A 25,620-nucleotide genomic window follows, 5' to 3' on the forward strand; every position below is an offset into this window, starting at 1 on the left:
GAGAAGCTAAGTACTGTGACATGAATACCTCAAATGTAAAGGCAAAGTAAATGCACACAGTATGTTGAATTCAAATTTAATGGTTCTCAAGTGACATTTCTTTATGCATAAAACCAAAGGGCCACAACATTGGCTCAGTTGGAGCGCAGCTTGATGTCTGAATAACAGTTACATATTTGACCTACAAGATATGTAAATGTATATGTATCAGTATATGTAGCACATTTCATGCCATCTGCATTAATTACAAAAGGCTAGACTTGTAGGAAAATTAAAGGTTTATTTGTAGTTGGTAAACAATATAGCGTTCATAGTTTGTTTAAAAATACAGTGAGTGATTAACTTCAGTGGAATTTTTTTAATACAAAATAACCAATTGAATTCAAATGATAACCAAAGATGAATATATACACACTACATCGTTACTGACTGTAGCTAAGTTACCGTTACAACATTCCTCAGTCATTTAAATGCTCTCCTTTGCTCCGCCTTCCAAGTAGTTGTGGCTACTGTAAATCAAATGGGCTATTCACGAAGAAATCGCTGCATAAATGGTTTCTGATAAATGCCCAAAGACTAATATAAAAGGTGCTTTTATCTCACATCGACACCCAAAACAGTCCTCACATCCAATCTTCTCATATAAAGTCGCAGGCTTTGTTTTTCTCAGGCAACGATTCGGTTCAGACAGTACAGGGAGGACACGGGTGGGGGATACAACATTTTTGACTAACAGGTTCAACCGTGCAACGAGGCACGCCAGCTCTCCCATTAAATACTGAAGGATCACGCTTTTTCCAATCGACAAAAAAAGCACCAGTGTTTCCCAAACTCAGTCCTAGTCTAATTAGATTTATGGTACATTAATTAGTAGTTGGAGGTGAAAATAAAATTGGTGATGCTATTAACTTGGCTAGACCAGTGTTTCCCAAACTCAGTCCTAGTCTAATTAGATGTATGGTACATTAATTAGTAGTTGGAGGTGAAAATAAAATTGGTGATGCTATTAACTTGGCTAGTTCTGGATTTCCATGTTATAAAGAATGCCACCCCACAAATAGAATGCCATCTTAACCATGTAACCGTTAACTGCAGTGCATCATGCCAAATTATTAGCTGTACTGTTAAGGAGGTAAACCTAAAAAAAATAGCAACAAGTTTAGTGTCTGTCTGCTGTACAGCTTCTAATATCTGCAGTATGCAGTTTGGCAAATTCACTCCACCCAAAACAACCTCTAAAGACTGTAAACAATATGGACTACGAGTAAGAGCAACAAATCAAAAACATTTCATCATCCTTCTCACAGAAGTTTAAATCCATTTTTAGAAGGCCTCTGGAATTTCTTACACTTCAGTGATGTCACCCATTCCTAAACCTATCTGTATGTTCAGTTTCTTTTAACAAAGGAACAGTTTGTCCCAGTGCTGTACTAGTAGAGACTAATATATTATATATAAAAGGAAAGATTCCGAAGTAAAATGCTTTTGTGTCTGCGTTGCCTGTCTCCCTGCCCGGCGAGTGCCCACTTCCCGATACTTCCTGTCTGCGGGGTTCTAGAGCAGGGAGCACTTTCTTCTCCTCTTCTTGACGGGCGGGGGGCAGAGGACCGCCCGGATGGCCTCATCAAACACAGTCTTCAGGCCGCGCTGGGTCAGGGCCGAGCACTCCAGGTACTTCACCGCACCTGAGCGACAGGAGAGAGAACGAGGAGACTGTTACTACTAATGCATGGCTCTGAAGGGTGTGCATGTGCAGTCCAAGGAGGAGAGAAGCCAGTTACTCTTCACTCACTCTCTTTGAGACATCACTTTCTAAAGCCTTACTCAGAGAGCATGACTACAAGTAATGCATGAGTCCAACCACTTTCTCCTGGTTGAGAAGGTTATCTGCATTCAAAGCATGAATTGTCCCTAACAGTAAACACACTCCCTAAACCTGCATTCATTGTCACTGATAGACACTGAACACATACCGATCTCTTTGGCCATGGCCAGGCCCTGGGGGTAGGTGATAGGGGTGAGTTTCTTCTCCCTGAGCTTCTCGATGGTGTCCTTATCGTCCCTCAGATCCAACTTGGTACCCACTAGGATGATGGGCGTGTTGGGGCAGTGGTGCCTGACCTCTGGGTACCACTATGAAGAGAGACCACATTGGGCATGTCACTTTCATAGGGTTCCCATTCAATTTGTCATTACAGTTTCCATGACTTTTCAAAAGGTTGATCAATATAACCAGTAAAAATCAGTTTAATCTTATGAAGAATCAATATGGACTGTCTTTTCCTAAATGCAGCTCTGAAAAATAGAGCTAGACAATATAAATGTATTTGAACTGATCATCATGTGCTGTAGACAAGCTCCTTGTATTGAATTCTTAAGAGCTATGATGAGTTGCTTCAAACAGGGCACCCACCTTGGCACGGACATTTTCAAACGAGGCAGGACTCACAAGGGAGAAACAGATAAGGAACACATCCTGGAGAGAGAGAGAGGGGGAATAATCTCAGTCAGTACCTGTGATAATCACTTCCGTAATCACAGTGTTCCTTATATCTAAAACATCCTTATTATTACTCACAGAGACGAGGACTACGCTATTTTTTACAGAATGTCCTGTAAGTACACAAAGGCTTCATTTCAAACAAAACAATAGTAAGCAAGTTTCAGCTGTTCCCATGGCAATGCATGTCTGGTCTGTCAATCTTACCGTCTGTGGGTAGGAGAGGGGGCGGAGTCTGTCGTAGTCCTCCTGCCCTGCTGTATCCCAAAGGCCCAAGTTGACTGGTTTTCCATCCACCATCACATTGGCAGAGTAGTTGTCAAACCTGTAGGGATCAGTCAACCGCTATGAGTTTGGGTATAGGCTAATAATCAATTGCCATATGCCAATTTTATAGCATGATGTCGATCCTCTGAAAGAACCATGCTTAAGACAACAAAGGAGAGAGAAGTGTATCCTATTTAACTTGATGATAGACCAATTTAGACCTGTGACACCAAGTTAGGGCAATTAATTATCAGGTAGAACAGAAAACCAGCAGGCACCAAACCTCATGGGGTAAGAGTTGAATACCCATTCAGTGTTGGTTTACATTTACAATAATTACAAACATTGGAGTTAAACAAACATACATTTTGGGTTCTGCTGGGGTATGACAGTTACAGTGCCTTGCGAAAGTATTCGGCCCCCTTGAACTTTGCGACCTTTTGCCACATTTCAGGCTTCAAACATAAAGATATAAAACTGTATTTTTTTGTGAAGAATCAACAACAAGTGGGACACAATCATGAAGTGGAACGACATTTATTGGATATTTCAAACTTTTTTAACAAATCAAAAACTGAAAAATTGGGCGTGCAAAATTATTCAGCCCCTTTACTTTCAGTGCAGCAAACTCTCTCCAGAAGTTCAGTGAGGATCTCTGAATGATCCAATGTTGACCTAAATGACTAATGATGATAAATACAATCCACCTGTGTGTAATCAAGTCTCCGTATAAATGCACCTGCACTGTGATAGTCTCAGAGGTCCGTTAAAAGCGCAGAGAGCATCATGAAGAACAAGGAACACACCAGGCAGGTCCGAGATACTGTTGTGAAGAAGTTTAAAGCCGAATTTGGATACAAAAAGATTTCCCAAGCTTTAAACATCCCAAGGAGCACTGTGCAAGCGATAATATTGAAATGGAAGGAGTATCAGACCACTGCAAATCTACCAAGACCTGGCCGTCCCTCTAAACTTTCAGCTCATACAAGGAGAAGACTGATCAGAGATGCAGCCAAGAGGCCCATGATCACTCTGGATGAACTGCAGAGATCTACAGCTGAGGTGGGAGACTCTGTCCATAGGACAACAATCAGTCGTATATTGCACAAATCTGGCCTTTATGGAAGAGTGGCAAGAAGAAAGCCATTTCTTAAAGATATCCATAAAAAGTGTTGTTTAAAGTTTGCCACAAGCCACCTGTGAGACACACCAAACATGTGGAAGAAGGTGCTCTGGTCAGATGAAACCAAAATTGAACTTTTTGGCAACAATGCAAAACGTTATGTTTGGCGTAAAAGCAACAGCTCATCACCCTGAACACACCATCCCCACTGTCAAACATGGTGGTGGCAGCATCATGGTTTGGGCCTGCTTTTCTTCAGCAGGGACAGGGAAGATGGTTAAAATTGATGGGAAGATGGATGGAGCCAAATACAGGACCATTCTGGAAGAAAACCTGATGGAGTCTGCAAAAGACCTGAGACTGGGACGGAGATTTGTCTTCCAACAAGACAATGATCCAAAACATAAAGCAAAATCTACAATGGAATGGTTCAAAAATAAACATATCCAGGTGTTAGAATGGCCAAGTCAAAGTCCAGACCTGAATCCAATCGAGAATCTGTGGAAAGAACTGAAAACTGCTGTTCACAAATGCTCTCCATCCAACCTCACTGAGCTCAAGCTGTTTTGCAAGGAGGAATGGGAAAAAATGTCAGTCTCTCGATGTGCAAAACTGATAGAGACATACCCCAAGCGACTTACAGCTGTAATCGCAGCAAAAGGTGGCGCTACAAAGTATTAACTTAAGGGGGCTGAATAATTTTGCACGCCCAATTTTTCAGTTCTTGATTTGTTAAAAAAGTTTGAAATATCCAATAAATGTCGTTCCACTTCATGATTGTGTCCCACTTGTTGTTGATTCTTCACAAAAAAATACAGTTTTATATCTTTATGTTTGAAGCCTGAAATGTGGCAAAAGGTCGCAAAGTTCAAGGGGGCCGAATACTTTCGCAATGCACTGTAAACTAAGCTCATGGGGCATTTATCAGTTATATTCTTTAAGAATCAATGGGTCTCTCTCATTCATTTAGAAGTCCAAAAATGGAAGTAGCAGCTGCAGATTTCCCCTTTAACATTATTATTTGAATGTTTTACAGTATTCCCTCTTATGAAGAACTGGTTCAAACTGGTGAAAAACTCTTGGTAAATCTGACCAGTGACCATCAATAATAGAAAATCTGGTCACTTATCTAAACCAGTTTATGTCACTGATACAGATCAACATAACAAGTTAGTGCTAGGTCAGATAAGACCTAAAAACCCTTCTGGTAATTTATGTTGCCGTGTTTTCCCCAAGTATTTCTTCCCCTAAGGGAGCGCACACAACCCAACGAATGTCGATCTGCCGGCCATCTGCCGTTTGTTTGGCGCAGTATGTTTTAGGGACCACCCCGCCAGTGGACGTCTGACTGACAACATTTTCATGTGATTCTACATGTACAATTGGTTAGCAAATTACGTCTGGCACTCTGTTCAGAGATGCTATGTACTCTTGGCTGGCAAACGCTACCGGTATGATGCTAAGGCCCCCAGGTTAGCATGATAAGCATCCCAAGCTGCCAACAAACATTTTCCCACCAAATCCAATTGAAATCTTATTTGCAAGTTTAGGTGAGGGGCAAAAGATAGCTATGTAGAGATTCTCTCCCTACCTAGCCTGAATAATGGTTGTGGAGACTGAGACAAGGGGAGAATTAGAGGGGTGTGGTGCTGGGGGTGTCTGGCTTCAGGGGGTTCCCAGGCCAGACCTCCCACCCGGGGGCTGTAGAGGTACTCACACTGTGGGGATGTACTCTCCAGGGAAGGCGTTGGTCGTGTAGCTGATCAGCAGACATGTCTTACCCACAGCTCTGGAAGAGAAGATAAAAGGCACATGTCAATGTAATGGAACAAATCATAGGTGTGCATGCCATATGCCAATTTTATAGCATGATGTCGATCCTCTGAAAGAACCATGCTTAAGACATGGCTATGGTCTATTATAGAGGGCATTGAGGTCCCTACCAAACTTGAATCTGGGTGGATGGACAACACAGACTTCAAAATCTACCTTGAACGATTGAATGCCCTGCAGCCAGGAACTCAGACTTGGTTTCTCATATGAGTAAGGTTGAGATTAGGCCTAGCCTCCGCCAAGATGTCTGATGCCATGCTCTACACATTAATACATTGATTATCACACATTGATGATTAGAGGGCGACTGATTAATCGGAATGGCCGATTAATTAGGGCCGATTTCAAGTTTTTCATAAAAATCGGAAATCTGTATATTATTTATATATATATATATATATATATATATTTTACACCTTTATTTAATCTTTATTTAACTAGGCAAGTCAGTTAAGAACCCATTCTTATTTTCAATGACGGCCTAGGAACGGTGGGTTAACTGCCTTGTTCAGGGGCAGAACGACAGATTTTTACGTTGTCAGCTCAGGAATTCAATCTTGCAACCTTACGGTTAACTAGTCCAACGCTCTAACCACCTGCCCCACGAGGAGCCCGCCTGTTACACGAATGCAGTAGGAAGCCAAGGTCAAAATCAAATCAAATTTTTTTGTCACATACACATGGTTAGCAGATGTTAATGCGAGTGTAGCGAAATGCTTGTGCTTCTAGTTCCGACAATGCAGTAATAACCAACGAGTAATCTAACTAACAATTCCAAAACTACTACCTTATACACACAAGTGTAAAGGGATAAAGAATATGTACATAAAGATATGAATGAGTGATGGTACAGAGTGGCATAGGCAAGATGCAATAGATCGAGTACAGTATATACAGTGCCTTGCGAAAGTATTCGGCCCTCTTGAACTTTGCGACCTTTTGCCACATTTCAGGCTTCAAACATAAAGATATAAAACTGTATTTTTTTGTGAAGAATCAACAACAAGTGGGACACAATCATGAAGTGGAATGACATTTATTGGATATTTCAAACTTTTTTAACAAATCAAAAACTGAAATATTGGGCGTGCAAAATTATTCAGCCCCTTTACTTTCAGTGCAGCAAACTCTCTCCAGAAGTTCAGTGAGGATCTCTGAATGATCCAATGTTGACCTAAATTACTAATGATGATAAATACAATCCACCTGTGTGTAATCAAGTCTCCGTATAAATGCACCTGCACTGTAATAGTCTCAGAGGTCCGTTAAAAGCGCAGAGAGCATCATGAAGAACAAGAAACACACCAGGCAGGTCCGAGATACTGTTGTGAAGAAGTTTAAAGCCGGATTTGGATACAAAAAGATATCCCAAGCTTTAAACATCCCAAGGAGCACTGTGCAAGCGATAATATTGAAATGGAAGGAGTATCAGACCACTGCAAATCTACCAAGACCTGGCCGTCCCTCTAAACTTTCAGCTCATACAAGGAGAAGACTGATCAGAGATGCAGCCAAGAGGCCCATGATCACTCTGGATGAACTGCAGAGATCTACAGCTGAGGTGGGAGACTCATGTCTCATGTCAAACATGTCAAACATGTGGAAGAAGGTGCTCTGGTCAGATGAAACCAAAATTGAACTTTTTGGCAACAATGCAAAACGTTATGTTTGGCGTAAAAGCAACACAGCTGAACACACCATCCCCACTGTCAAACATGGTGGTGGCAGCATCATGGTTTGGGCCTGCTTTTCTTCAGCAGGGACAGGGAAGATGGTTCAAATTGATGGGAAGATGGATGGAGCCAAATACAGGACCATTCTGGAAGAATGATGGAGTCTGCAAAAGACCTGAGACTGGGACGGAGATTTGTCTTCCAACAAGACAATGATCCAAAACATAAAGCAAAATCTACAATGGAATGGTTCAAAAATAAACATATCCAGGTGTTAGAATGGCCAAGTCAAAGTCCAGACCTGAATCCAATCGAGAATCTGTGGAAAGAACTGAAAACTGCTGTTCACAAATGCTCTCCATTCAACCTCACTGAGCTCGAGCTGTTTTGCAAGGAGGAATGGGGAAAAATGTCAGTCTCTCGATGTGCAAAACTGATAGAGACATACCCCAAGCGACTTACAGCTGTAATCGCAGCAAAAGGTGGCGCTACAAAGTATTAACTTAAGGGGGCTGAATAATTTTGCACGCCCAATTTTTCAGTTTTTGATTTGTTAAAAAGGTTTGAAATATCCAATAAATGTCATTCCACTTCATGATTGTGTCCCACTTGTTGATTCTTCACAAAAAAATACAGTTTTATATCTTTATGTTTGAAGCCTGAAATGTGGCAAAAGGTCGCAAAGTTCAAGGGGGCCGAATACTTTCGCAAGGCACTGTACATATGAGATGAGTAATGTAGGGTATGTAAACAAAGTGGCATAGTTTAAAGTGGCTAGTGATACATGTATTACATAAAGATGCAGTAGATGAGAGTACAGTATATATGTATACATATGAGATGAATAATGTAGGGTATGTAAACATTGTATTAAGTAGCATTGTTTAAAGTGGCTAGTGATATATTTTACATCAATTCCCATCACTAAAGTGGCTGGAGTTGAGTCAGTGTGTTGGCAGCAGCCACTCAATGTTAGTGGTGGCTGTTTAACAGTCTGATGGCCTTGAGATAGAAGCTGTTTTTCAGTCTCTCGGTCCCAGCTTTGATGCACCTGTACTGACCTCGCCTTCTGGATGATAGCGGGGTGAACAGGCAGTGGCTTGGGTGGTTGTTGTCCTTGATGATCTTTATGGCCTTCCTGTGACATCAGGTGGTGTAGGTGTCCTGGAGGGCAGGTAGTTTGCCCCCGGTGATGCGTTGTGCAGACCTCACTACCCTCTGGAGAGCCTTACGGTTGTGGGCGGAGCAGTTGCCGTACCAGGCAGCGATACAGCCCAACAGGATGCTCTCGATTGTGCACCTGTAGAAGTTTGTGAGTGCTTTTGGTGACAAGCCAAATTTCTTCAGCCTCCTGAGGTTGAAGAGGCGCTGCTGCGCCTTCTTCACGATTTGATTTGATTTGATTCACGATGCTGTCTGTGTGGGTGGACCAATTCAGTTTGTCTGTGATGTGTACGCCGAGGAACTTAAAAAACTTACTACCCCCTCCACTACTGTCCCATCGATGTGGATAGGGGGGTGTTCCCTCTGCTGTTTCCTGAAGTCCACAATCATCTCCTTAGTTTTGTTGACGTTGAGTGTGAGGATATTTTCCTGACACCACACTCCGAGGGCCCTCACCTCCTCCCTGTAGGCCGTCTCGTCGTTGTTGGTAATCAAGCCTACCACTGTAGTGTCGTCCGCAAACTTGATGATTGAGTTGGAGGCGTGCGTGGCCACGCAGTCGTGGGTGAACAGGGAGTACAGGAGAGGGCTCAGAACTTACCCTTGTGGGGCCCCAGTGTTGAGGATCAGCGGGGTGGAGATGTTGTTACCTACCCTCACCACCTGGGGGGCGGCCCGCCAGGAAGTCCAGTACCCAGTTGCACAGGGCGGGGTCGAGACCCAGGGTCTCGAGCTTGATGACGAGTTTGGAGGGTACTATGGTGTTAAATGCTGAGCTGTAGTTGATGAACAGCATTCTCACATAGGTATTCCTCTTGTCTAGATGGGTTAGGGCAGTGTGCAGTGTGGTTGAGATTGCATCGTCTGTGGACCTATTTGGGCGGTAAGCAAATTGGAGTGGGTCTAGGGTGTTAGGTAGGGTGGGGGTGATATGGTCCTTGACTAGTCTCTCAAAGCACTTCATGATGACGGAAGTGAGTGCTACGGGGCGGTAGTCGTTACCTTAGCTTTCTTGGGAACAGGAACAATGGTGGCCCTCTTGAAGAATGTGGGAACAGCAGACTGGGATAGGGATTGAATGAATATGTCCGTAAACACACCAGCCAGCTGGTCTGCGCATGCTCTGAGGGCGCAGCTGGGGATGCCGTCTGGGCCTGCAGCCTTGCGAGGGTCAACACGTTTAAATGTTTTACTCACCTCAGCTGCAGTGAAGGAGAGTCTGCATGTTTTGGTTGCGGGCTGTGTCAGTGGCACTGTATTGTCCTCAAAGCGGGCAAAAAAGTTATTTAGTCTGCCTGGGAGCAAGACATCCTGGTCCGTGACGGGGCTGGTTTTCTTTTTGTAATCCGTGATTGACTGTAGACCCTGCCACATACCTCGTGTCTGAGTCGTAATGCTAGCTAGTTGCTAGCTAGCATTAAACTTAATCAATCATAATCACTAGTTATAACTACACATGGTTGATGATATTACTAGTTTATCTAGCGTGTCCTGCGTTGCATATAATCGATGCAGTGCACATCCGCGAAAAAGGACTGTCGTTGCTCCAACGTGTACCTAACCATAAACACCAATGCCTTTCTTAAAATCAAGTATATATTTTTAAACCTGCATATTTAGCTATTTTTTTTTTTTTTTAAATCAGCCGATTAATCGGCATCGGCTTTTTTAAACCCTCCAATAATCGGTATCGGTGTTGAAAAATCATAATCGGTCGACCTCTATTGACAATCGCACATTTCAGAGGATCACCTGCTTTTTTTTCAATGATCTGAGGTTCAGTAAAACCAACTCACGTCCGTAACTCTTTGAAATGTGGCCTAGTTACTATTTCAAAAGATAAAAAGCTAGCCGACGAATGGGAGTGGACAGTTATATTACCTCCTTAAATCAAAGAATAGAACAGTTCAGCCGTGGTTCCATCTATGACATGTGGGCTTTAATTTCTCCTGCTGCCTACAATATCCACCACACCCAGCCCAGAGGCTACATACTCTGTTGTGTACACCCTCCCCTCCCTCCTACACATTATGAGGAGTGCCCAAACAGATCAGAGTTTTCTGATACGGTCATCCAAAAGTGCACAGTTATTTGAATGGCTAAATACCAGCCAGGTGAGGAACAGGTTTGACCAGCACCACTAGGGTAACTAAAATATGTTACCAAGTTTGTTACCTATTTGTTGGGTAATACCTACCTACCAACCACTAGCAAAGGGTTTGTATCTACCTGGTTAGCAAACAGAGGTTGGTGAAGTGCAGTGAGTCACCACGTCTTATTACCACACTCACACCTTAGGTCATTTAACTTGGTTGGGAACGGCAAACTTCAAGGAGATTTATACAGTCTAGATGAAATACTCCCTATGATCCAGACATTAATATTCATATATTGAGTGAGTCAGTCCACCTGTAATGGTCTGGGATAGTTGAATGCATTCAGTGGGTAAGTGACTAGGTATCCCCTTTCCCTCTCTTTACTTCACACCTGGAAAATGTTTCTATGGTAACATTAGCTTGCTGGCAAAGATGAATACCAGTTAACTGTTTTCACAATTTAGATTCAATGAAATAACCAAGTAAACAATGACAGAAATAAACTGGAGCCCAAAAAATACAAAAGCTTCAAATACAGCTTGCCAAGTACCTCAACTCCTCCATTAAGTTGAGTGCAGACTGGAGTTTTGAAAGGAACCTCCGACTTCAATAATATACATTTGTAAACCCTTACATGTATCTGTTTGTCCTCTGTTGCGTGCCTTTATTTTTTTGCTTTAAGCCCTACCTTTTAATAAAATGTTCGTCAAATACAATCGCTGACTGTTTCCATGTTGATTCAATTGGCACAAGCGCATTTGCGCGGAGTTGCCATCATACAGCAACCGGGAAACAGTCGGTGGTTGTATTTTATTAGCGTTTTATAAAAAAGTATGATTTCAGCAAACAAATGGCCTGCAACAACAGAGGACAAACACAGGTATACGGTAAGTGTTTAATAATTTAAATGTTTAAGTATCGACGTTAGTTACTAGTGATGGGGGAAAATCGATAGTTACATATCGCAATATCATTTTTGGCCAACATTATCCGTATTTTAACAAAAAACAAAATAATAATTGGTAGCGAAGTTTGAGATATTTGGCGAGAATATAGACATGTTTCAGCATCTGAATGTACACAGCTATGGCAGAGCAGTGATTTAATTCATAAAGTTTACACACCCACTTAATTTAGTCACATTGATGGGGACTAAACCAGCTGATTTGCACAAATAACAATTGTGAGAATAAGCATGTATTTGCTTGCGTAATGTTGGATTGTCATTGAACTTGTTAGTTTGGTAGTTACCTAGCCTTTAGCTAACTTTTCACCTAGCTAACTAACGTTAGCTAGCAAGTTAACACATTTGCTAGCTATATTATTTATTTGACATTCACACCAAATATAGATAGTCACTTAGCTACAATGGTACATCGTGTATTTATAGTTAGTAAACGTTCATAAACTTACCCGTCCCCAACCACGACACACTTTATGGCCTGCATTGTTCCGGACCGTACTACCAGACTGGTCCAGATGCGTCGCTAAGTCCGTTTACTAGCTTGGGTGCTAGCTCAGTTACCCACTATTTTGTCTAAACTTGTTCAAACTTGAAATGTCTGTAATTATTTGGTCAAAGTAAGACTGATTGACAAGGTTAATGTGTGTCTTTTCGAAAGTGTCCGATAAGATATTTTTTTGAAGTGATCTTGCTACATTCCCATACTTTCTCAACTGGAAATTATGGAGCAAACAGCTGCTACCACCCATTGAAGAAAAAAACAGAGCTGCGTTTTACATCGCAAAACCGTGCGGAACTATCCGTTCACCGGGTCACTTCCGGTTGCTTTAGACGCCCACGCACGGATTTAAATCACTGATGTGCAGTGGTTTAATCCTAAAACAAAAGACAGTACATTGTGAAAAACGAAAGAAGCATGAAATTAAGAAAAGGGATATGAACTTGTATCTTTCACACAACATACGTCCAATTATTTATAAGTAAGTTAGCCGTTTGAAAACGTGTACCAAAATACACTTTTGAGAAGTGTGAACAACTTTCAGTTTTCAGGTAGCGTGGAGTTAACAGAAGATAATATGCTGACATCGTGATGTTGATATACGGTATGGTATGCAAAGGTATCTGGTATACATAGTAACCAGAAGAGTATACGAGAGACGAGTTTATCCAAATGATTATATTCTCCAAAAAAATAACAAGAGTATTTACGGACACCATAGACAGTTACACCATGATGACGTAGCCGGATATCATTGCATTGCAACTTCCGTGAGTCACACTAATGTTCCGTTTGACCAAAACTGGAAAATAATGGTGGATTTTTCGGTTGGGGTGGGGTACCTCGTCAAAAGACGAAAATATGAATGTTTAAAACTCCAGACAACGATGGCAGTGTGCACTGTTGTATCTTCTTAACTTGTAAATAAGATTCCGGTGGATAATCTCCGTTGTAGATATTGTTTTATGGCGGGTCTGTCTTATTTAGTGTTCCGTTTTTCGGGGTCCGCTGGTCGGACTTATGGGGTGTTTTCTAAAGGATTGACGAGGACTTTGTTGATATTTTTTGATCTCGCGTGGCGACTGCGAATCAGATTCCCATACCTCTACCTCATCGCTTCGATGATGTTCAATGTGCGATTACAGGTAAACATATTCCTGGCTAACCTTGCACCTAAACGGTGCATACAGTTAGCTAAAGCGAACATTTTATCTTCACAGATTGACTGAGCTATTTTAGATGCTAGCTAACGTTCGTTAACGCGACAGCTAAATAAAAAATTAAGGTAATTTGCTAGTTTGCTAGCTAATCTAAGAAGCCACAGCATAAGGTTTGGCAATGCAAATCAAGTTTGAAGTACAGTATCACGACCATAAAGGAGGCAGATTTAGACAGCCACTGCCCACTTTGACACGTCATGCTTTGTTGAGTGTCATTTCTTGTTTTCATACATTTACAATATGTCAGATTTCCAATTTTTAGCTAACTGTCTTTGTATTTTCCTATTTGCAGGTCCATATTGAGATTCACTGAGTGTGTTACAACTGCCACAATTGAGGACCCAACACCCCTGACTGCTCATTAGTGGGCATCTTCAGTCAGAACTTCCCAAAGAGACCCTGCAGACCTCACACAATCAACAATGTGGAAGAGGGCACTAGTATCAGGGGCCAGTGTGACAATGCGCAATGTTACACGGCCGTTGTCTCAGCCACCCCTTGTCATAGGAACCCAGTGCCTTTGTCTGGGAAGGACACCATGATGATGTCATTAACAATGGCCGCCGGGGAGTGCAGAGATCTGTGAGGTTGTACTGGGATATATCCCTCACAGCCACTCGCCACCAGAGATTCTTGAGCTGCCCATCTGGTCAGAGGAGACATAGGAAAGGATGACCAGTGGAATTCGACACTGCCTTTTTGTCGCAGACCACAAGGAGGACTGAGAAACAAAAATTACAATGACAACAATGGAATGAATGTTTTTGGAACCTTATTTCTTCTTCCTCTTAGAGTTCTGTTTGACGTGTTCATCCGTGCTCATCTGTAGTCGTCTCCGAAGGAAAACTGGAAACTTGTCATATAGTTCCCCTCATAATGAAACACAAGTATCCACTAGTTTGCATCTCCACCGCATGACATAAACCAGTGCATGTTTTCTATTCTCAGTGGTTTGGGCATTTTTTTTGAGCGGTTTTGGAAAAGTTTGTTTGCCAATGGAAAGATGGTGCAGTGAGTTGGAAAGTGGAAGAGGATACATTTCAGTGTAGCTCAGCAGGGCTACTGTTACAACCTTTCAGTGTAGCTCAGCAGGGCTACTGTTACAACCTTTCAGTGTAGCTCAGCAGGGCTACTGTTACAACCTTTCAGTATGGGTACGGTCACCTTTCAGTCTCGGTACGGTCACCTTTCAGTATGGGTACGGTCACCTTTCAGTTATAGAAAGGGCAAGGTGCTTGTTGTGTAATGTGCATCTATCCTTAGTGTCACTTCTTCTCACTGATTTGGAATGGAATGTTGCAGTGTAGGTGTCAGACAAACAGGAAGGATCCAGGAAAGGAATGACTGCATGACACACAAACACACACTTGTCACCCACTTCTCTCTATCGGTCAATGGAGCTAACGAGGTGGCATTTTAGATTTGAAATAAATGGTTTATGATTTTGTCTTAGGTATGCACTCATCCTTATTTCTCAGTAAAGTGTTTGTGGGTTTTGTCAATTCTCGAGTCACTGTATTAAAAGGGTAAGGAATTTAATATGGTTGTACCTCCTTGGAAACAATAAATTATTAAACAATCATCTATTTCTGTCATTTACATTCTATGAAATAACTTTAAGGTTATAAGATTCATCATCTTGGATTCATACACAAACCTCTACCCTTCTACACCCTCATGGTAATGTTTACTTAAGTGGGTAAGATCTATAGTAAGGATTTTTGTGTTAAATCTGTTATTTAACCTGTATATCTTATCCAATCTATTATTAGAGAGTGTCCAGAAGGCATAGCAGAGATACCATTTCAAAGAACAGTGTGACTATTGAGGTCATTCATTCATCCTCCCAAGATGGATTTCATAGCCCACAGATCATTTACAATGTGATCAATTCATTTAATTAAAAGTGGATTTCAGACAATTTAATTACAGTCAATTCAACATATCCCCTTATGGATGAAGCAGGACATTGTCTGCAATCAAGATGATCCATTGGTCCATTGATCTGTTAAAGATTGTCTTAGAAACATATTGTAAGGGAGTGAACATTATATAAGGGTTACATGGAGAAAATCAGACCTCTGAAATGAAAATGGTTCTCAATTCCTTCAGCAAAACATATTTGACCTAAACCCTCCCTGAATGCTTGAAAAAACAAGTGACCCTCTATACCTAAAATGATCATTTAAATAAAGTGAATAGCAGAGAACATGCCTACCGTTTACCCTCACTTCTTGGACAGACCAGAACCTTAGATATGCAGTTTTAGAAACTGTTCTTCATCCTGTAAACATTATATGGCAACTCAGGAATGTTGATAGCAAGAGTAGGGGTGGAAAGATCTCCTTTATTGTAAAAGCATTGCATGAATCTTTCATTTATTTAAAAAAATTACATATTAGCAGAATTGTTTTAATACCGCGCAAATTCCCCAAATCACAGGCTAAGAATGGATAGAGAGATAGGCCTATGTGTTAATCTTAACATATTTCTCCAATGCCAAATCATTGTCCTGTTTGCGACTAAACTGTCCCTATTTGCAAATAATAAAATCTGAGACGTCATTAGGAATCTGAGCATAGTACTTTCAAAACTTTCCACCCCATACAGAGTAGACCTGCTACCGACGCAGAAAAATGTAAGCTGCTGGCTAGGGTTTCCCTAAAATCTGTCTGGGTTTAAACATATTCTATTGTACAGAAAGTGAATAGCTCAATCAATTGATAGTGACAGAATTAAAGTAAAAATATGTGTCTCCTCAGCTATATCAGGTTGTAGCTCAGCATCTGAATGTCAAAGAAATGAAACAATAATATCCCTATATGCATGGGAGTCTTTCCTTGGTATTTTACAGCTTGTTTCTAGCATAAAGCATTGCGGCCCAAATCGCTGTTATAGATCACTTTATATAATCGCATCCATTTTATTTTCTTCCAAATCTTAAGCAAACAAGAGGTAGGTCTGTGCTTTTTGCCATTTTCTTTCATAAAAATAGGCCTATGGTAAACCCTCTCATACCCCTTCATTTCGAGTTTCGGGTTTAACTTAATAGCTTATGGATAGCAGCCTATAGCCTAATTTTGTCTGTCAAACAGGAAGCTTACCTCTTATTTCTTAAATAGGTAGAAATAGGCTCCAACACAAAGCCCCATTGTTGTTAGTAAAATGAAGTCCAATTAAAATGAAGATGTTGAAATTAATTATGCCTACTCAAATTTGCCTACTTTCAGCACCATGTGCTGTCCATTTTAGATTGCTTGTGCCGCAGCTTCAAGTTTCAGCACCACAATGTAAATCTGTCTTATTGTGAGGTCAATAACACTGATAAATAGGCCTACACCATGGGAAAGAAACATATTATTTTAAATCAAATCAATTATAGTAGTAGCAAGCTATCAAAGTTGACCTCCGGTCCTCCTTTCTCATCGTCACGCTCTCCTTCTCGAACTGAACAGAAAATAAACTATAGGCTAGTTCACACTCAAGATAGTGAGTTTTTTGGACTATGTGTAACCGATGTGAAATGGCTAGCTAGTTAGCGGTGGTGCGCGCTAATAGCATTTCAATCGGTGACATCACTCGCTCTGAGACCTTGAAGTAGTGGTTCCTCTTGCTCTGCAAGGGCTGCGGCTTTTGTGGGGCGATGGGTAGCGATGCTTCGTGGGTGACTGTTGTTGATGTGTGCAGAGGGTCCCTGGTTCAAGAAGCCTTTGGTGCTCCTCCTGAACAGCACAGCCATTGGTTAGGCAGCACACAAAAAAGTGTTTGATCAGCAAGAGCAGACCAGGGCTCAGGGTTGGAATATCCATTGCAGTGTGTAATGCTGCCTAGTTTTATTTACATCATCCCAGCAGCTATCATAGGAATATAACTTTGCTCTGTGCTTCTCCGAGCATGCACTTCGTAGCCTATAGGCTATGGATCATTTGATTGAGACCACACTAAATAGCCTATAGGCTATGGATCATTTGATTGAGACCACACTAAATAGCCTATAGCCTATGGATAATTTGATTGAGACCACACTAAATAGCCTATAGGCACACTTGATATTGCACACCCAGTGGAGAATCAGAGATGAGGGGCGGCATCAGGCACACAGCGATATATCGCCTGATAAACAACTCATTCTAAAACACTGAGAAATATTGACATTTCATCAATGAAAAATTACATGACCCTCCCCTGGACTAGATTTTAAAAAACTTAACCCTCCCCTTGACTGAAATTGGAATTGGAAAAGCATGACCCTCCTCCAGGTACCCATGACCCTCCTCCAGGTACCCATTATGTAAATGTGGATCCTCCCCTAAATGTGGATCCTCACCTAATGGAACAATAATACTGTATTAAATATGCATAACAGAATATGGTTTCATAATGGCGGTTGTCCTATAGCTCACCAAGAGCTAATAATTTGTGAGAATTGTTGGGTAGTACATCCTTTATAGGAGAATTGTTGGGTAGTACATCCTTTATAGGAGAATTGTTGGGTAGTACATCCTTTAAAGGAGAATTGTTGGGTAGTGTATCCTTCTATCTTGACTTAGCTGATGTTCTATGTTTGTCCACACGGTGGCAGCAACTCCTCACTGCTAGTTTACCACCTTCCCAACTCTTGCTGAAAGCACATCATTCATGACCCCTAGACCTAGTATAAATGGAAAATATAGAAGTGAGACAAAATAAGTAATTTGCTTTTTGGTCAATAGTAATGTCTATCACTGGTGACTTAGTCTTACCATCATGTTAGCAGCGAACAGCTCTCGGATTCTCCTCTTTTCTCATCTCAGATACAATCTCCCCAAAACTCTTTAACTAGATGTACTTGTAATGTAAAAGTGTCAACGTGCAGTGAAACAAAAATTACGCTGTAATCCGACCAACAGCCCTACTTTGCACTCGCCGATTAAACTCAACTCCGATTTACGAGTGATGACTAATGTTGGTGGACTGGACCTCTTTCCTTTGCTATGGCTTGCACTCTGGATTTGTAGATCTGCAAAATGCTGATACCTCCCACAGTGCAAAGTGTCCCCGGACGAAAACTTCAGACCGAGTATTTCAATGGCAGGCACATGTAAAAACCATAAGGTTGCCAAGGCAATTGCATTATAATTCTCCATGTGGCAACCCCGAACACTCCACCTCCTCTTTGGAAAAGAACATGGTTTCATTTCTCTGGGATTTGCCACATGAAAATATTTTAATAATAGGGTTAACATAAAGGACTGACAGGAACAGAATGAGAGAGAGAGTGAGTGGATCAAGCTGATCCTAACTCTTATAGGCCACTTTCTATTTTGCCCTTTTTATCAATCAACTGACTGGCTTTCTTGATGTTTCTTGATGTATTCTCTCCGGTATGCAATCTGGTTTCACCTCAGGTTATGGATGTGTCACTGCAAACTTAAAGGTCCTAAATGATGTCACCATTGCCCTTAATTCTAAGCAATGTTGTGCTGCTATTTTTTATTGACTTGGCCAAAGCTTTTGATACAGTAGACCATTCCATTCTTGTGGGTCGGCTAAGGAGTATTGGTGTCTCTGAGGGGTCTTTGGCCTGGTTTGTTAACTACCTCTCTCAAAGAGTGCAGTGTATTAAGTCAGAAAATCTGCTGTCTCAGCCACTGCTTGTCACCAAGGTAGTACCCCAAGGCTCGATCCTAGGCCCCACGCTCTTCTCAATTTACATCAGCAACATAGCTCAGGCAGTAGGGAGCTCTCTCATTCATTTATATGCAGATGATACAGTCTTATACTCAGCTGGCCTCTCCCTGGAGTGTCCAACAAGCTTTCTCTGCCCTTAAACTTGTTCTGAACACCTCCAAAACAAAGGTCATGTGGTTTGGTAAGAAGAATGCCTCTCTCCCCACAGGTGTGATTACTACCTCTGAGGGTTTAGAGCTTGAGGTAGTCACCTCATACAAGTACTTGGCAGTATGGCTAGACAGTACACTGTCCTTCTCTCAGCACATATCAAAGCTGCAGGCTAAGGTTGAACCTAGACTTGGTTTCCTCTATAGTAATCGCTGCTCTTTCACCCATCTGCCAAACTAACCCTGATTCAGATGACCATCCTACCCATGCTAGATTACAGAGATGTAATTTATAGATCAGCAGGTAAGGGTGCTCTTGAGCAGCTAGATGTTCTTTACCATTCAGCCATCAGATTTGCCACCAATGCTCCTTATAGGACACATCACTACACTCTATATTCCTCTGTAAACTGGTCATCTCTGTATACCCGTCGCAAGACCCACTGGTTGATGCTTATTTATAAAACCCTCTTAGGCCTCACTCCCCCCTATCTGAGATATCTACTGCAGCCCTCATCCTCCACATACAACACCCGTTCTGCCAGTCACATTGTGTGAAAGGTCCCCAAAGTACACACATCCCTGGGTCGCTCCTCTTTTCAGTTCGCTGCAGCTAGCGACTGGTACGAGCTGCAACAAACACTCAAACTGGACAGTTTAATCTCTAAACTCAAAGACTCAGTCATGGACACTCTTACTGACAGTTGTGGCTGCTTCGCGTGATGTATTGTTGTCTCTACCTTCTTGCCCTTTGTGCTGTTGTCTGTGCCCAATAATGTTTGTACCATGTTTTGTGCTGCTACCATGTTGTGTTTCTACCATGTTGTTGTCATGTTGTATTGCTACCATGCTGTGTTGTCATGTTGTATTGCTACCATGCTGTGTTGTCATGTTGTGTTTCTACCATGCTGTGTTTCTACCATGTTGTTGTCATGTTGTATTGCTACCATGCTGTGTTGTCATGTTGTGTTTCTACCATGCTGTGTTTCTACCATGTTGTTGTCATGTTGTATTGCTACCATGCTGTGTTGTCATGTTGTGTTTCTACCATGCTGTGTTTCTACCATGTTGTTGTCATGTTGTATTGCTACCATGCTGTGTTGTCATGCTATGTTGTTGTCTTAGGTCTCTCTTTATGTAGTGTTGTGGTGTCTCTCTTGTCGTCATGTGTGTTTTATCCTATATTTGTATTTTTAATCCCCCTGTCCCCGCAGGAGGCCTTTTTCCCTTTGTTAGTGTCACACAGCCAGGAGTGGTGGGTGCAGAGTCAAGGTCAGAGAGCAGAGGATAAAGGGGGAAACCAAACTTTATTACGGTATCCAAAACTAAGGCCAAAAACAACAGGCGAAAACAAATATGTCCAACCCAAAACTGGGCACCAAACAGTCAGTGAACATAACACACAACCAACCTAGACTAACAGAGAACAAGCCCGCACAAAAGCAGGGTTAAATAGTCCTGAACCAAAACTCAAACAAGAAACAGGTGCAACCAATAAGACACAACAAAAAGAAAAGGAAAAGGGGATTGGTGGCAGCTAGTAGACCAGCTAGTAGACCAGCTAGATGACCAGCTAGTAGACCAGCTAGTAGACCAGCTAGTAGACCAGCTAGTAGACCAGCTAGTAGACCAGCCAGTAGACCAGCTAGTTGACCAGCTAGTAGACCAGCTAGTAGACCAGCTAGATGACCAGCTAGTAGACCAGCTAGTAGACCAGCTAGTAGACCAGCTAGTAGACTAGCTAGATGACCAGCTAGTAGACCAGCTAGTAGACCAGCTAATAGACCAGCTAGTAGACCAGCTAGATGACCAGCTAGTAGACCAGCTAGTAGACCAGCTAGTAGACCAGCTAGTAGACCAGCTAGATGACCAGCTAATAGACCAGCTAGTAGACCAGCTAGAGGACCAGCTAGTAGACCAGCTAGTAGACCAGCTAGTAGACCGGCTAGTAGACTGGCTAGATGACCAGCTAGTAGACCAGCTAGTAGACCAGCTAGATGACTAGCTAGTAGACCAGCTAGTAGACCAGCTAGTAGACCAGCTAGATGACCAGCTAGTAGACCAGCTAGTAGACCAGCTAGTAGACCAGCTAGATGACCAGCTAGTAGACCAGCTAGATGACCGGCTAGTAGACCGGCTAGTAGACCGGCTAGTAGACCGGCTAGTAGACCGGCTAGTAGACCAGCTAGTAGACCAGCTAGTAGACCAGCTAGATGACCGCCGAGCGCCGCCCGAACAGGCAGGGGAGCCGGATGTCGTGACAGGTGGGCCGTCATTGTAAATAAGATTTTTTTCTTAACTGACTTGCCTAGTTAAATAAAGGTTACATTTAAAAAAAATTAAAATAAATAAGTAGATTTATCTTGTCCCTCAAATACAGTCAACCACCATTTGTATACAGGCTACACTCAAAAACATGGAGGATGCAACATGAAGATAGAGGCTAAATAGACTGGCTTCTATTTTTATTTATTTTATTTAACTAAGCAAGTCCTATAGCAACCAGGCAAGTCCTATGTGTTCTATAGCAACAAGGATGTGAGCTTTAGGCTACTTCTCTGTGTGATTTGGCCTGATAATGATGTGTGTGTGTATCTGAGTGAGAATTCTGCTACAGAGGGGTGTGTGTGTGTGTGTTTGTTCATACATGGTCACACAGGTGCATAGTCTGTGTGCATTGGGGCATGTGCGTCCATGCATGTGTATTTGAGTGTGTCCATATGCTGCTTTCCATGTGTTTACTACAGGGTGATAATGAACTTTGTTTGGATATGATAATGATGTATTTGTATGTGTACTGTAAACTTGCTGTAGGTGTAGACTGTAGGTGTAGACTGTAGGTGTAGACCTGTAGGTGTAGACTGTAGGTGCGGTGCATTCGGAAAGTATTTCGGACCCCTTGACTTTTTCCACATTGTTACGTTACAGCCTGATTCTAAAATAGATTTTTATTAATTTTTTATGTCCACATCAATCTACACACAATACCCCATAATGACATCACAATACCCCATAATGACATCACAATACCCCATAATGACATCACAATACCCCATAATGACATCACAATACCCCATAATGACAATGTGAAAGCAGGTTTTTATACATTTTTGCAAATGTATTAAAAATAAAAAACAGAAATGATTTATTTGCGTAAGTATTCAGACCCTTTGTGAAGGGAAGGGGTGAAATCTGATAATAGGATGCCTCAGTCTTTAAGAGGTCAGAATCATGTATAGCTCTGAACTGTATTTCCTCACATCAGAATCTGACATTGTTGTTGGTTTACTTAACAAAACACCTCAAATATGTCAGTTTCTTGTAGGGACACTACTACATCATCAACAAGAGTGGCAGTCGCTCACTCACTCTCATGTGCATTTGTAAAGGATACAGTCCTACTATTCCAAGTTCACCATGCATGGGAAAACGGATTAGCCATTCTAAATGTAATCAAACATGAATCCAGTTCATGTCATCTCAAATGCATTAGTAAAAAACTGTGATTGCACATGATCCTTCTGGATTGGATGTTGAGAATTGATAATAATGATATGAGTATGAGATCACTGATGTTGTTTGAGGCAGTAGAATGAATGTACTGCTGGCTGCGTTCAGCATAGCAGGCCACAGCATTGTGGAAATATAAATATTATGTAGAGCAACCATGTAGGTTAGAATAAGCAGTCTCTATCCATGACATTTCTATCTTAAATGCTCCACAACGCTCTCCTGCTGAACATGCCCGTGCGTTGGCACCAAGGCTGGTTACAGTATATGGGTCCACTTGATGGTTAAGCAAACAATACCAGCTTTTTTGCATGTACACTTGTTCATGCAAAGTGTGCAAAGTATGAAAAAGGATGAGAACAGGTGACAGGTACTTTGCATGTAACCTGACCTCGCAACTGAATTAAAGTTGTGTGTGAGTTTGTGTGTGTGAGAGGGAGGGAGGGAGGGAGGGAGGGAGGGAGGGAGGGAGGGAGGGAGGGAGGGATTGGTGATGTTATCTCTACTCCTGCCAACATGTTGGGTTTATCACGTGTTTCATCATGTGTGTGTGTGTTTCTGTTTCTATAGTCCCTAAATTGACCCCATAGCTGAAGTGTTGAATGATGCAATATTGTCAAAGGTAATATAGCTGTCAGTAATGACACAGTTGATTTATTAGTAGTACACATCATTTGACTGTGACAAACACTGTAAATGTTTGGCTCACTCAGAAGTCTACTAATGAAAAACTGCACCAACATAATGCATTCAATGTTGCAGCGTTGTGGCTTTTGTTCCAACATACCCCCACAACATAGTTCATCTAAATGTGTTTGTATACCTATCACACTATTGTTTCATATGATATTAATATCCTTTTTCCGTTAGTCAAATACTCTGCCACGGAGCTGATTCCCCTTGAGCTACTTTCCTAATTAGGACTGATATGGTTTAGATGGCAAAGATTGGCTGATTTTTGACACACAGCATGTGAAGAGAAACAACAATGAAATAGATAGATAGATAAATAAATAAAATAAAACTCATTAAATCAGACTGATCATCTGTATCAATATCTATCTGTCAATACTTTGTGCTCATGAACACATTCAGCAGGTAGGACTGGTAGACAGCTGCATTCTGCATTACGAGAAGATAAATATTAAGAGGAAATTCCAGAGGTGTTTGGAGGCTGTCGTTGACACCTACTTTACAGTAGTTACATAACCAATGAGAGGAACCTGGTTTACTTACTAACACGTTTCTGGTTCCTGGACACGGTGCTGTCTTTGCATACCTCCAGACCAACCAGACCCAGACAGAGTAACAACAGAGACCATGGGACTCATTTGGGCCCTTAAATTTCACAGATGAGATCCAAACTTCAGGCAGATCTGATGGCCGTGGCTGGGAAAGAAGTGGAAAGAGATTGGAGTCGGATAGCAACAACACTTAAAGAGGAAGTCCTGCCGCACAGAACTTCCTGTGGCCTCTGTTAAGCCACTTTCCCCCTGCCCCCCTTGGACTCCTTTCCGTCTTGCTACCCATGGACTGACCCCTTTCACCCCCCACAAGGAAGGAAGTATCTGTCACCCTATCCCCCTGCCAGACCCAAACCAGACCCCCCTCTCCTCCACCCCCCTCAACCTCTACCTCAGTCGGGTATTCTAGCCTGTGGTTTAAGGGGTATTAATCAAATAAAATTGTATTTGTCACATGCGCCGAGTACAACAGGTGTAGACCTTACAGTGAAATGCTTACTTACAAGCCCTAACCAACAATGCAGTTTAATAACTCTACCTACATGCTGTGTAGGTAGCACCTACAGCAGTATAAAAAGGGGGGGGGGGGCAATGCAAATAGTCAGGGTAGTCATTTGATTAGATGTTATGGTGTCTTATGGCTTAGGGGTAGAAACTGTTTAGAAGCCTCTTGGACCTAGACTTGGCGCTCTGGTACCACTTGCCATGCGGTAGCAGAGAGAACAGTCTATGACTAGGGTGGCTGGAGTCTTTGACAATGTTTAGGGCCTTCCTCTGACACCGCCTGATATAGAGGTCCTGGATGGCAGGAACCTTGGCCCCAGTGATGTACTGGGCCGTTCGCACTACCTTCTATAGTGCCTTGCGGTCAGGGGCCGAGCAGTTTCCGTACCAGGCAGTGATGCAACCAGACAGGATGCTCTCGAGGGTGCAGCTGTTGAACCTTTTCAGGATCTGAGGACCCATGCAAAATCTTTTCAGTCTCCTGAGGGGGAATAGGTTTTGTCGTGCCCTCTCCACGACTGTATTTGTGTGCTTGGACCATATTATTTTGTTGATGATGTGGACACCAAGGAACTTGAAGCTCTCAACCTGCTCCACTGCAGCCCCGTCGATGAGAATGAGGGCATGCTCAGTCCTCCATTTCCTGTAGTCCACAATCATCTCCTTTGTCTTGATCACGTTGAGGGATAGGTTGTTATTCTGGCACCACACGTCCAGGTCTCTGACCTCCTCCCTATAGGCTGTCTCGTTGTTGTCGGTGATCAGGGCTACCACTGTTGTGTCATCGGCAAACTTAATGATGGTGTTGGAGTCATGCCTGGCCGTGCAGTCATGAGTGAACAGGGAGTACAGGAGGGGACTGAGCACGCACCCCTGAGGTGCCCCCGTGTTGAGGATCAGCGTGGTGAATGGAGAATCCAGACTGACCCCTTGCCCCTACCACCTATTGGATAGGAGTAAACAATATAATGGCAATTCCACCTAGCCAATCAGAGGGTTATACTACACATCAGGATCAATGAGTTACACAGCTAACTTTGATAAACAACCAGAAATTACTAATGATTTCTGGATCATTAAGAAAGCTAAAATTAGATGTGTATTTTGGGTTGTTGAGTCTGTTAGACAATGCCGCCGCCCCCCCCCAAAAAAAATCTCCAGAATATTAAGGCAAGTTAGCTGGCTAAGTCATTGCTCTTGTTTT

General features: G+C 42.2%; 2 protein-coding genes across 6 annotated transcripts; one reads left to right on the forward strand and one right to left on the reverse strand.

Annotated features, from left to right (window-relative positions):
- Positions 1 to 260: 260 nt before the first annotated feature.
- Positions 261 to 12,407, reverse strand: LOC110486794 (ras-related C3 botulinum toxin substrate 1). 2 transcript variants are annotated; one of them, XM_021558620.2, is made up of 6 exons: positions 12,070 to 12,407; positions 5,608 to 5,679; positions 2,708 to 2,825; positions 2,414 to 2,476; positions 1,970 to 2,133; positions 261 to 1,685 (listed from the first exon to the last, which is right to left on the reverse strand). In XM_021558620.2, the coding sequence occupies exons 1-6, from the start codon at positions 12,102 to 12,104 to the stop codon at positions 1,625 to 1,627; spliced, it is 513 nt and encodes a 170-aa protein (XP_021414295.1). In that variant the 5' UTR covers positions 12,105 to 12,407; the 3' UTR covers positions 261 to 1,624. The 2 variants fall into 2 exon arrangements, with proteins under 2 accessions (XP_021414295.1, XP_021414294.1); XM_021558619.2 differs by having other exon boundaries at positions 1,974 to 2,133; positions 12,070 to 12,404.
- LOC110486795 (small integral membrane protein 10-like protein 2A) lies at positions 11,285 to 14,921 on the forward strand. Of its 4 annotated transcripts, none has more exons than XR_002468118.2 (2): positions 11,285 to 11,543; positions 13,632 to 14,921. XR_002468118.2 is itself a non-coding variant. In XM_021558621.2 (2 exons), the coding sequence occupies exons 1-2, from the start codon at positions 13,085 to 13,087 to the stop codon at positions 13,650 to 13,652; spliced, it is 201 nt and encodes a 66-aa protein (XP_021414296.1). In that variant the 5' UTR covers positions 12,896 to 13,084; the 3' UTR covers positions 13,653 to 14,921. The 4 variants fall into 4 exon arrangements, 1 of the variants encoding a protein (XP_021414296.1); XR_002468117.2 differs by lacking the exon at positions 11,285 to 11,543 and adding an exon at positions 12,454 to 12,600; XR_002468119.2 differs by lacking the exon at positions 11,285 to 11,543 and adding an exon at positions 12,498 to 12,723.
- Positions 14,922 to 25,620: the final 10,699 nt, after the last annotated feature.

Source organism: Oncorhynchus mykiss, chromosome 13, assembly GCF_013265735.2.
Source record: "Oncorhynchus mykiss isolate Arlee chromosome 13, USDA_OmykA_1.1, whole genome shotgun sequence".
Lineage (NCBI taxonomy): Eukaryota > Metazoa > Chordata > Actinopteri > Salmoniformes > Salmonidae > Oncorhynchus > Oncorhynchus mykiss.

Coding starts and splice junctions, on each gene's coding strand:
- LOC110486794 (XM_021558619.2), bottom strand. CDS start 12,104: ATGCAGGCCATAAAGTGTGTCGTGGTTGGGGACGG. Junction 5,680..12,069: donor TGTGTCGTGGTTGGGGACGG/GTAAGTTTATGA, acceptor CTTCTCTTCCAG/AGCTGTGGGTAAGACATGTC. Junction 1,686..1,973: donor GGCCATGGCCAAAGAGATCG/GTATGTGTTCAG, acceptor CCTGTCGCTCAG/GTGCGGTGAAGTACCTGGAG.
- LOC110486795 (XM_021558621.2), top strand. CDS start 13,085: ATGGCGGGTCTGTCTTATTTAGTGTTCCGTTTTTCGGGGTCCGCTGGT. Junction 13,265..13,631: donor TGTTCAATGTGCGATTACAG/GTAAACATATTC, acceptor TCCTATTTGCAG/GTCCATATTGAGATTCACTG.